Here is a 12,400-nt window from a genome sequence, read left to right as displayed (position 1 = left end):
ATTAAATTTATATTGATCAATGAAATTTACCTACCAAACATTCACATGTTTGACATTGATATATCCAACGTTCACCACTTTTAAATAAAAGATGATGAAGTTCTTGATGACGACATGATGCAGCTGGATCACACTGTGGACAACATTTGTCTTTTTGACTTTCAATTAAATTACAATCACACACTGGATCACTGCATGTTATAACACCATTTCGACATTCACATCTTTTGCATGGATTAACAATTGATGAAAATATATCACCATTTTGAATTTCTCTATTATCATACCAACAGCTTAATCTACACTCTTCATTATTATTATTATTATCAATATGTGTATCAATATTACTTGAACATGAGCACTCATATCCACCATCATTATTAATACATGTTGCTGTTGGATGACAAGTATGTTTTCTTTCAATTGTTTGATCATTACACTCATCAATATCCAAACATTGAGTACCTTGTGTACTGTCATGTAATGCACTTCTATATCCTGGTTTACAACGACAATAATACCATCCTGGCATATTAAAACAAGTTGATGAATGATGACATCTATGTAAATCACTTGCACATTCATCTAAATCAAGCTCACAACTATTACCAATGTAACCACGACGACATGAGCATTTACCTGGTGCAACACATTCACCACCATTTTGACAAGTTTGATTACAAACAGCTACGAAAAAGCATCAACAATAATTATTAATTAATTTTATATTAAAAATAATGTAACTACTTACGTTCACAAATTGTTCCATCACCAGTGTAGCCATTATTACAAAGACAGTAATAACTACCAGGTGTATTAACACAAGTTGCATGTTCTGAGCATGAATGACGACCGGTCGTACATTCATTTAATTCAGCACAATTAAATTTATCAAGTCTGTGATAACCAGGAAGACAATCACATACATATGAACCAAGTACATTAACACATTTTGTATTTGCATTGCAATGATGACCATTTGATCCACCTTGTTGTTTACACTCATCAACATCTATAATTGAAATTTATAAAAATCAATATAATACATTTATTTAAAATATATAAATAAAGCATTTGTTTTTTTTTTTTATTTATCTATTATTAAATTAGAATTATATTGTTAATAAATCAAAGTATTAATTTGTTTTATAGGATTAGTATACCGTGACAATTATGACCATCCCCTTGAAAGCCAATATTACAATGGCAGGCATAAGTTGTTTGTAGATTTAGGCAGGATGCATTTGTATGACATTTGTGTCCTTTTGCGCAGTAATCCACCCCTATTATTGAATTTACATTTAAGCCATTAAAATTAATATACACATGCTTAATTAGTTGAATTATGTTGGTAATTAATATGCATTAGCGCAATTAGTTATTGACTTTTTTTTTTTTTTATTATCAACATGCAGTATTATAAATTATATAAGATTAATATTTGGATTTATACCTGGACAAAATTTACAACATTCTTCAGCAACACTTATTTGTTCACTTGGTGGACATGGTAATTCTGGACAACGTGTTTCAGAATCAAATCTAACACAATTAAATATTCCATCATTGCAATTACACTCAACACATTGTGTTGGTGATACTTTAACACCATGATCATGAATAACACCATGCAAAAAACATTGTTCTGTAATTAAATTAAATTAAATTAATTGATCAAATACTTTTTTTTAAATATTTTATGTATATGAAAAATAGTTCATACTTAAACAAACAGGACAACATGATCCTTCTTTGGTAACAGGATGTTTACATGTAACTGGTGCACATGGTGTTGGTCTACATTTAATATTACCATGTACACATGAACACTGTTGACATCCTTTTTCCCATGTTGCACCATCTTCATGAACAGTACCATTAATACGACATGATTTTTGACATTCACATTCTTCAACTTTGCTTATTCTACCCTCTGCAACAGCTAGCTAAAAAGAAGGATGTCCATGAGTATATATTATCAACATTATCAACATGTACATTATATACTTTATTATCATAATATAAATAATAATGAATGAGCATTGACAACTTACCCTGCGTGTCAATTCATTGAGATTGTGCATTAGTTGTTCAACAGTATTTTGTAATATGGAAAATTGTCCGCATGTTGGACAGGATGTATCAAGCTGTGGACACTGTGACAAATATCCATGTGGCCCTGGAATAAGCTTGACATCCTGAAGTGCACCCTATAATTAAATATAAAAATAAATTCATGTATTCTTCTTGTAAAGATATTTACATGGAATAAAAAAAAATAAAAATATACATTATATCTATGTAATGATAAAAAAATATGTATATTTTGTGATATGAAGTTATATTTATCGAAAAATAGTGTTATAAAATGTTGAAGAACATTTATCAGCTAATGCATTTGGCACTCAAGAGGCCATTTCCCTCGTGAGTCTATATACAGGATATGCGGGGCTGAGTCATACTGACAAATGAGCCCATAAACAGATATTTAAAATACACCATACATCAACATTAACACACAACCAGAACTACTTAAAATTTAAATAAATATTTAGTATATTTAAAAGTTTTAAAAAAAAATAATCATATTAATATATATTACCTTGAATAAAAAGTGCTTGGCATTTCTCTGGCCAATCCAGAGTTGTAATTGTGGTAGAGTAAAATTAGTATCAGGTGGACCAGGTTTTAATAAACGTCTATACAAGGGATGACAATCGACAAGTAGCTCGACCTGCGAGCCACTGATACTCAATGCTACCCTGTGCCAAGCACCATCAGCAAGACGAAATGGAAATGCCTCAACATGAACAGTACCATCATGTCGAGATACATAATGTAAACGTAATTCATCTTTACGTCCACTACTTTGTAACTCCAAATACCTTATTATAAAAAAACCATTATTATTGTTTATGTTATTATTATTATATATCTATTTTTGTATTTTATTTTTGTAAAAATATGAGCGTACCTATTATTACCATGGGAGAAGGCAACAATTGTTCCGGAATTTGTTTCTTCTTGTTTTAAAGCTGCGGCAATTGTAAATTCCGGTACCCGCCGGATAATTTCAGCAGCATGCTCAAAACCTACTTGATTTAATTGAAGATTTCTTTCATCACCTTGATTTGAAAAAAATAAAATTTATATTATTAATTTATGAATTATAAAAAGATGTAAATTGACTTGATAATTTTGAAATTTATCCTTCAATTTGTCATTGTCATTTTTAAGCTTAATTAAACTCAAGTGTATACATATATAATTTTTTAACAGTGTCAAGTATATATTTGCTGATACTCCAACATTGTATTTCTCCCTTTTTAAATTGTCTTGTAAATTGTGTGCACATATATGTATTTTATCTACCCCTTTTTTTATTTCGAATTAAACATCCCCCCAAGAAGCTGACACCAGTTAAACCATCTGTATAATTATTAATTTCAGTTAAACAGTGTCATTTGCCGATATCCGCTATCCAATTTCATCAATATATAAAAAAAAAAAAAATATAACGTCTCATTAACTTGAACACCGCACCTGTTTCACCCTTTATAATTTATATGCAGCCTTTTGAACATTTATGGTGTATCGATTTTACACTATGCATATTGCAAATTTAATTTAATTTTTTTTATATTTGCAAATTGTTTAGCTTCATCTACACCCATATCAAACATATCTTGTTTCATATCAGACGCGTGCCAGACACTGTGAACATGATCTCTTTGAACATATCTGCATTACCATTTGAGCATAGGCGGGAAAATATTCCAATAAAAAAAAAAAAACAAAACGTGTTGAAGAATTTTTTTTAACTATTTTTTTAGACTATCGTTTGGGTTTAAAGTACAGGTGTTGCAAAATAAAAATAATAAATAAATAAAATGAAATTAATCTTCAATAAAAAACTAGTAAAATTATTATAATTATTATAAATTTTTAATTTTTGATTTTTACTTTTGACTATAATTAAAATTTTTTTTTTCTTTGTATATTGTTTAAATTTATGAAATTCCAAATAAAATATTAAAACTTGTACTTGTAAAAATAAAACATAATATTGTTAAATATGCAATATAAATTTATAACGCGTATAAAAAAAAATAAAAAATATTTCAAAAGCCACCCTTCTTTTGCATATATATTTCCGGTAGTAATAAAATTTTCAATAAAATAATTTTGTTTTTCAAATAATAAAACCAAGAAATTTGACTAATAAAATTTTTAATAAAAAATATTGATAAACTAATTGATATCTAACATGAAATCAAAAAAAAAAAAAAAATTCTTAAACCAATATTAAAAGCAGCATAAATTCATGCAAAAAAAAAAAAAAAAAAATATTACAAAAATTATATTAGCATAAAAATTTTGTGATGAATAAATTTAAAGATATAAAAAAAAAATTTTCTCAGTTTTTTTTTAACGTCTATGAAGGGTGGTTATTTGGACAATGTTTCACCCAATGGGTGGAAGCCTTTTACACGCAAACCACCCTGATCTTCCTCACGAGAATATAATTGGGTGGGGCAAGACTGTATAATCAGCTCGTCTTTCTCCGAAGGACATTGCGTGAACCCCAAAAAAATTTTTATATATTCATCCCTCAGCTATATACATAGTGTTGTTCATTTTAATCCAACTTTTTTATGGCTATTATTATTATACAACTTGGTAATAATAAAATGAAAAATATATTAATGATATATATTCACCTTGAAGATAATACGCTGGTTTCAGTCTGACGAGACCAGGGACTTGTTTAACACCCTGATACGTCGTATTGTGCAATTGCAAGGCAGCCAAGAGGTCAATGCTACCACCAAGATCTGGTGGTATTTTTATTTTATTTATTATTGGTTTTTCCGTCACTGATGATGTCATCAATGACAATGTTACACTTGACGATGTTTCTTCCTGTCTACTGTCACTTGTCGCTCCCATTACTGAAAAATATAAATTTATTAAATTTAATTAAATTTACATTTAAAAATCATTACAAGTATTTTAAACACCAGTGAATAAATCGAGTACTCTTTTAATTATCTTGAAACGAAAAAAAAAAAAAGGTAATAAATTTATAATACGCTTAAATTTTAATGACAATTTAACTATTCAATTGCAACAAAAAAAAAAAAAGTATATTCACGTGTTACATGTAAATAATTAACAATAAACAGTGTATAACCTTTTGCATATATTTGTCCTTTTTATTGTTTATTTATTTATTTTTTTTTATTTGATTTTTTCGAGACTTAGTCTCAGATATTTGCCTTTACATTGACGACCTTATAACGTGTCAATGCCACATAATATTCTCGACAATAAATCAACAAACTTTTATAAATTAATTATTAGATTTTTAAAGAAAAAAAAATTGTTAATTAAATTTTAATATTGTCAATGAAAAGATGATTGATATTTTTATTGTAATATTAAAAATTAATTAATAAATGTTAGAATTAATTTTTGATGTTATAAAAAAAAAATTAGATAAGTCAATAAAATATTTTCACGACGACAAGCAGTCTGCCATTCACAATTTTCTCTTTCTCTTCATCTTGTCTCTTTCATAATACACTTGTGTATTTTTTTTTTCACATCTGTTCGAGACACCCCAATGAGACTAGCTATTAATTTACCGTCCCGATTTAGTTTGGAAAAATTGGAAAAATAAATTGAATGTGAATGAACTGTCATGAAAATCAAGACTATATATTATTTTTACTTTTTGATTTCTTTTATATTCTTCATTTAGCTTTTCATTTATTGTGTGTGAATGACAGGACCAGGATAAAATGAAAAAAATAAAATTAATAATATATATGGTTTTTGATATAAAGAAAGGGTATTTTATCCTGGCAATTGAATTTATCTTGTTTTGGCATGCTGTCACGTATTTGAAAAGGAACTTTTACCACCAAAAACCTGCCAAGGGATACGATCAACCTGACGCAATGAACAAAAAAAAAATTGTCTGCAACCCTCGTCAGACTTTTGTCGAATTTATTGACATTAAATTTAGTATTTTCTGCAATGCGATAATTTTATAATGAAAATAAAAAAGCTATATTTAATTGAATAATAATTATTTATATTATTAACTTAAAAATTAAAATTTGTTGAATATATTTTTATTTTTTTTTTATTTTTAACTCACCATTTGTTGCAATGACAATGACAATTAAAATCAAACACTTGACAATTATTAACTTTTCTTGCATTTTAATTTATATATTTTTAAAAACTTATTATAAAAATTAATTTTTTTAGGTCATTCAGAATGTTAATGATCTTCGATGTGATAAAAATTTGAACATTTGTGTTTGGGTTTTTTTTAAAAACTAATGACTCGCTCGTGTCTGAGCCACTTTATAACTACCTGAAAATTATATTTATCACTCATCATTTCACACTAAACAGAATATTAAAAAAACCTATTTTTATCTTTTTGATAAACTTATTTATTTAAATCATGACATTTTAATCATGTATCTATAAAAATATTTAACTAATTTGTTTTTTATTTTTACAATTTAATAGATATAACGAGCAATTTAAATTTTTTTTATTTTGATATTTTTTAAAATCTGCTTTACAAAGTAAATATTTCAAAAAATAAATATAATTTTTAATGATGATTTAAAGTTGGTTTAATATCATTGCGATAATATTGTTTAAATATGTTTTAGCTAAAAAATACAGATAGAAACAAACAGAAATATATTTTTTATAATTATTTATCAAAAAATAAATATTTTTTATGAGCGAATGATAATTAAATATAGAGGTTTTAGAATATGACTTTATATTTACTTTATTTAATGCTTTTTTAAAATTTTTTTTAATATAAAATATTTGACTTTATGATTGGACGATTTATAAAGATAAGAATTTTTTCAAATAATTACGTCGAGTGTTCTGGATCTTTTTAAATAATACTATTTTCGAATAATCAAATAAAAATCGTCACATGCTTACGTAAATTATAATTTCAAGTAACAATTTTTTGCATAAATTAAATTTTTATTTTCAATGTTGTTATCATACCTAATACACTTGATAATATCAACATTAAAACCTACAAAAAAAAATAAAAAAATATACGACAAACGTATGATAATTAAATTGAATAAATATTTATAATTTGATTATTAAATTGGTGAAAAAATTTTATTAAAAATTTTTTATATTTGAGTCAAGAGATGGCACAGTTAAAAAATTAAAATAATATCTTCAAGTTATTTGAATAATTCAATAATGTATGCAGTTGCAACTTTTAACAAAAGAAATTACACTTCATCATATTAATATAATGAAATGTAATTTATTTTAGTCAACTATTTTTCATAATAATTTACTCAAAAACAATATGACTCATTTATTGAAATTTTTATTTTTTTAAATTTTCATATTAATGTTTGAAAATAGTCACATAAAAATACTATTTTGACTCAAAATTTTCACTACATTTACAATTTATATTTATAAAAATTTTTTTCCAATTAAATTTAATTTTTAAATTATATCAATGAAATCTCCAAAATATCAATCATCAGTTGCATTAATTTCCAGTCAATAAATAAATTTAACAACAAATATGCAAATTTTTTGGTCATTTAATATTACGTAATACAACCGACCGGTCCAATGAGTAGTCAGGGTCAAGGTCAAAGCAAACTTGATCGACCGGTCGACGACTTTGACTCTATTTTTCAAGAAAATACAATTTTTTTTTTTTTATTTGTACATTACTTTGTAAAAATTATAATTTATTACTACCCTTATAATTTTTTATCTTAGATAATATACAATATTTTATTCTACACCCTATTTTTTTATATAAAAATTTTTTTTTTCTTTATTTTTCTTGTTGAGCTTTTGTGCTTAACTTGAATACACCGTGTGCTCTGATTGGTGTTTCTTTCACGGTCGCTGTCCACAGGCATCGTCGTCGGTTTGTCAGTAAATTACTTGCTCTTTATTATTATTATTATCATTATATTTTTTTGGTTTTCTAGGGGGGTAAAAGGGGATTAATAGAAGAGACAAGAGATGGCCTAACGAGGAATACAGTGAGAACCACGATGAGCAAAGCCTCAAGGCTAATCTCTTCCTCAATCACGGTGCTTTTGTATTGTGACATTTTTTTTTTAACTTGCATATATGACAGTCACATGTCAAATTGTCAACAACATGTATTTTATATTTTTTTTTTAAATTTTAATGTATAAAAATATGATAAAACACTTTTTTTTTTTTCAAATATTTTAAAATTGATAACAAATTATCAGTACAATTGAATATATTGTCAAACAAATAAAAAAAACCTTGAGGATATTTGTTTTGTCAATATTTGATATCATGTGACTGTAAAGTATATATATTTTTTTTTTTATTTAACTCTAGGATTGATAATCTATTTATTTTCTTTATTATTTTTGCGACTTTTTTACGTAGAAAAATATTTTATTTTCACGGAATTTGACATACAGGGAATTGATTTTAACTGGTCAATGAATTTTCTTGTTTTTTTTTCAATTTTGTTATTAATCTATAATCAACATTGGAATTTATTTAGAGATGGACAATTTTATTCTGGGCAATTGGGCTATTCGTTTGAAGAGGAAAATAGATTTTTTAAAAAGAGAAGGAATTATGTTAAAAAAAAAAGAATACATGACTACGATCACGCGATTTTTTTTTAACGTTATCAGCATTAGCAATCTGAACGAAGCTAAAAAACACATTGCCTGGGAAACAACTAAAAAAAAATTTATATATATACTGAAATGAATCGCCAATGTTTTCTCACCCTATTCTTTTTCGTTAATTTAAAAATACTTTTTCGTCTTTTATTATTTTATTTTTGATATAAAAAAAAAAAAAAACAAATATATCGTACTGAAATTCGGATATAGAATAAATTAACGACAATGTTATTGAAATTATTCAGAGTGAATTTTAAATCAAGTAATCTCATTACATTATTATACAATTGAATTTTTAATTTCAATCGAACAAATAATTACGTCGGTCGTTGACAACACGACATTGTCTCTCTTTTTTTTTTTTTTCTTTTATTGTTTATCAGCAAGTTAAAAAAACTAAGACCTTGACTTCTCATATCTCTAAAAAAAAATAAAAATATATAAAAAATTTAATCAATTATAAATAGAATTAAAATAGAAATAAAAAAAAATTCCTTTTCATTATAAATCAATATTATAAACCATCTATAAAAATAACAATAAATTCACATCTCAATTTAACTTTAAAAAAAAAAAAAAACGATACAAGATTTAAAGGGAACTAAAAATATAAATTTAAAGGGATAAATTCACAAGAAATAACTTCTACATCCGTAGAAATAAATATAAAACATGTAAGAGTAAAAAAACTTGAGCCAAATGGAAAAAAAAAAAGTTCAAATGTCTCCAACAAAAAAAAAAAAAAAAAAAAAAAGCCATAATAATAAAACTATCAAAAATAGGTATAGGTTGAATGTAAAAGTATAAATATAAATGTGATATCAAGTTGATACTAAATATAAAAATAGAAAAAAATAAAAAAAAAAAATATAGATCGATAAAATTAACGCTTGCACGCTAGTAAAATGTCGCAATGAAAAATGATACTCGGTAATGTTTGAAAGGTGGTTCAACTCACGTTCATCAGATGAAAAAAAAAAAAAAAAAAAATACCTGATGAACACGCTATGAATTTTTATCATTGAAGCAATATAGTTGTATTAAAATATTGACTAAGTGTGTGACCTTAATATGAAAAAAAATTGTCATGATGTATGTCTGGCATATGTATGACTTTTAACGATATTTCTTATTGTGTTATTGTGTTTCTTTTTGATGATCACTCAGAAAGAAATGACATTAAACTTTAGTGACATAACTTTTTTTTTTTTTTATATTATTTCTATTATAAAATGACTCGCTTTGTCATGTTTCATTATTCACACACACATGTATCTACATTAACAATATTTCTCTTCAAATATTCTATGTATTAAAAAAAGCTTTAATAGCTTTTATGGTGATTTATATATGCATTTATCGTTAATCCAGCAGTTTCATGTATTTCCATATCAATAAATTCAATGCATTGAATAACTGATTTGCGGAATTAAAATTATCTTGATTAATCTATTGAAATATTTGAAATAAGCTTTTATCAATTGGATGATATAATAACGATAATGAATAAATTTTTTTGTAAATTATAAAATCATATTGAATAATGCAGTAGATAGTGTAAAACCAAATTTGCATAAATAAATTGATTTTTATTATAATGACGGCTTAAATGTGCTTTTTTTTTTTAAATAAATTTATTTAATATTATCATTGTTTATTTTAATGAATGAATTTTCAATTTAAATTTATATTTAATAGGTGAATTAATTGGTATATATTTGTTGAGATGTTTTTCTAAATTAAATTTTAAAAATATAAAAAAGTTTAAATTTTTTTTTTTTTTTAGATAAATAGATTGTATTTTGATGTAATTAAATAATTTAATTAGACAGTTTGTAATATATTTTAAGAGCCAAAACGTGCAGTATTTATTTGATATATTTTGAATAGATATTTAATGTAATTTATTCCATTTTTTTTTTGCTTAATTTAATATGCTTGAAAAACAGTTTTGTTTATACTTGAAGTACTTGCAGGATTATTGTTGCAAAAATAATAAAACATGCAAATAATAGTAGTAATTTTTGCATGAAAATGACATTTGATGTGTGTTTCTGATAAGTTGATAAAGATTAAAAAAATAAACAAATATATTTTGTAGTTAATTATTGTTTGCCACTTGAAGAATCATGATAATTCATAATGTCTCTTGCATAACTATCTAAACTCACGAAAATTGTTATATCTGTTTAAAATATCTGGCATTAATGAGTCATAAATTCAACTGTCTCAAACAACAAATATCCCTATATATTTTCAAACTCCAAATTTTCATAATAATTATTTCAAAACTAATTCAAAATATTTTACATATATTAAAAACTTTAAAATTTCAAAAGAAGATAAAATTTAAAGATTTATTTCTACATAAAGTTTCAAAGGTAAATTAATATTAAATAATATTTATCATTTAAAAAAATCAATTATTCAATTTATTTTTAAACTAAAATTTAATAAACAAAATATTTATTTATTTGTGAAAAAAATTAAAAATATTTATGAAAAAAATTAGAAATATTTTTGTAGTTGTTTTACAAATAAATTATCACCACGTTTTGACAATTTAAAATTTTGCTAATTACTGAATAATCGACTTTGTGCAGAAGCCATACAAACTCAGTAAAATATCCCATCGTGAAATGGTTTGATCGGTTGAAGCTTGTCTCGACTGTATGGCGCCACGTACAGATACTTACAGTATTACAATGACAAATAAAAATGAAAACCATCGAGAAAAAAAAGGATAAAAAAATAAAATAGAAATGCCAAAGGATAAAATAGATGATAGAAAAGCAGACAAGACTATAAAATATATATAGATATAATTATTGGGAGAGACAGATGCGATTGTCTGACAGGCAAATTAAACAGCCAATAGATATTTCCTTCTCGTCACCATGGTGCACTCACCAGCTAAAAGACTTTTTATTAATTTTAAATGTCATTCACATATATAATAACAATAACGTGTCCAAGCAGTGAAATTATACTGCAAATAGTTAAATTTTTATAGCTAGTAAAGATGTTACTAGTGAAGAATTATGATCATGCGGAAAAAAAAATAAAAAAAAACCAAAATGGAAATAAAAATAAAATTAAAAGTGGAAATAAAAAATAACCACTGTGTTTTAAATTTTTTTATGGCAATTTTTAGGGTAAAAGATGCTTCTGATTTTATTGGGCTCTATATACAAAGTACAACCTTGTACTTGTTTTTTTTTTTTAATTTTTTTTTAACAAAACAATAAAATTTAATTTGATTTTTTTTCTACAAAAAAACTGACCTTGATAACTGAAAAATTATCAAAGGTCAGTATTATTTATTAATAAAAAATATTTTACAAATTTTTATCATTAATTTATAATTTTTGAATAATAATTACATCAAAGAAAAGCTATAAATCAATAAATTAATAAATGAAAATTTCATTGAAGAAAAATGCCTGAAACTCATAGTGAAAAGTAAAAAATTTTTCAGCCTTTTTTTTCATATTTATTCAAGTATTCTCAGGCATACATTACATTATCATATCAAATGTTCTACATGCACACAAAAGACCACAATGATTCAAGTAATACCAAAAAAAAAAATCGATAACTGTGACCGCATATAGTAGCAATGTCAGCGCAGCAGCAGTAGTACTATCAATACAAAAAAAAATTTCTATTTGAAAATAAACAAA

The 12,400-nt window shown here is 24.8% G+C and overlaps 1 protein-coding gene across 8 annotated transcripts in view; it reads right to left on the bottom strand.

The window, feature by feature from the left end:
- LOC122858844 (protein kinase C-binding protein NELL1-like) overlaps positions 1–12,400 on the bottom strand; it is a 37,027-nt gene that overhangs the window by 7,327 nt on the left and 17,300 nt on the right. For 6 of the 8 annotated variants that reach the window (XM_044162035.1, XM_044162034.1, XM_044162031.1 and 3 more), the window contains 9 exons: positions 4,722–4,952; positions 2,975–3,125; positions 2,603–2,885; positions 2,055–2,210; positions 1,724–1,946; positions 1,454–1,645; positions 1,164–1,283; positions 752–1,012; positions 35–687 (listed from right to left, as the gene is read on the bottom strand). In XM_044162035.1, the coding sequence (XP_044017970.1) occupies positions 35–687; positions 752–1,012; positions 1,164–1,283; positions 1,454–1,645; positions 1,724–1,946; positions 2,055–2,210; positions 2,603–2,885; positions 2,975–3,125; positions 4,722–4,952 (2,270 nt within the window). The remainder of the gene's footprint in view (positions 1–34; positions 688–751; positions 1,013–1,163; positions 1,284–1,453; positions 1,646–1,723; positions 1,947–2,054; positions 2,211–2,602; positions 2,886–2,974; positions 3,126–4,721; positions 4,953–12,400) is intronic. The other 2 variants (XM_044162038.1, XM_044162039.1) reach the window with 1 other exon arrangement.

This window comes from Aphidius gifuensis, linkage group LG6, assembly GCF_014905175.1.
Source record: "Aphidius gifuensis isolate YNYX2018 linkage group LG6, ASM1490517v1, whole genome shotgun sequence".
Lineage (NCBI taxonomy): Eukaryota > Metazoa > Arthropoda > Insecta > Hymenoptera > Braconidae > Aphidius > Aphidius gifuensis.
The sequence above is the reverse complement of the archived record's forward strand: the minus strand, read 5'-3'. Positions and strand labels throughout refer to the sequence as shown.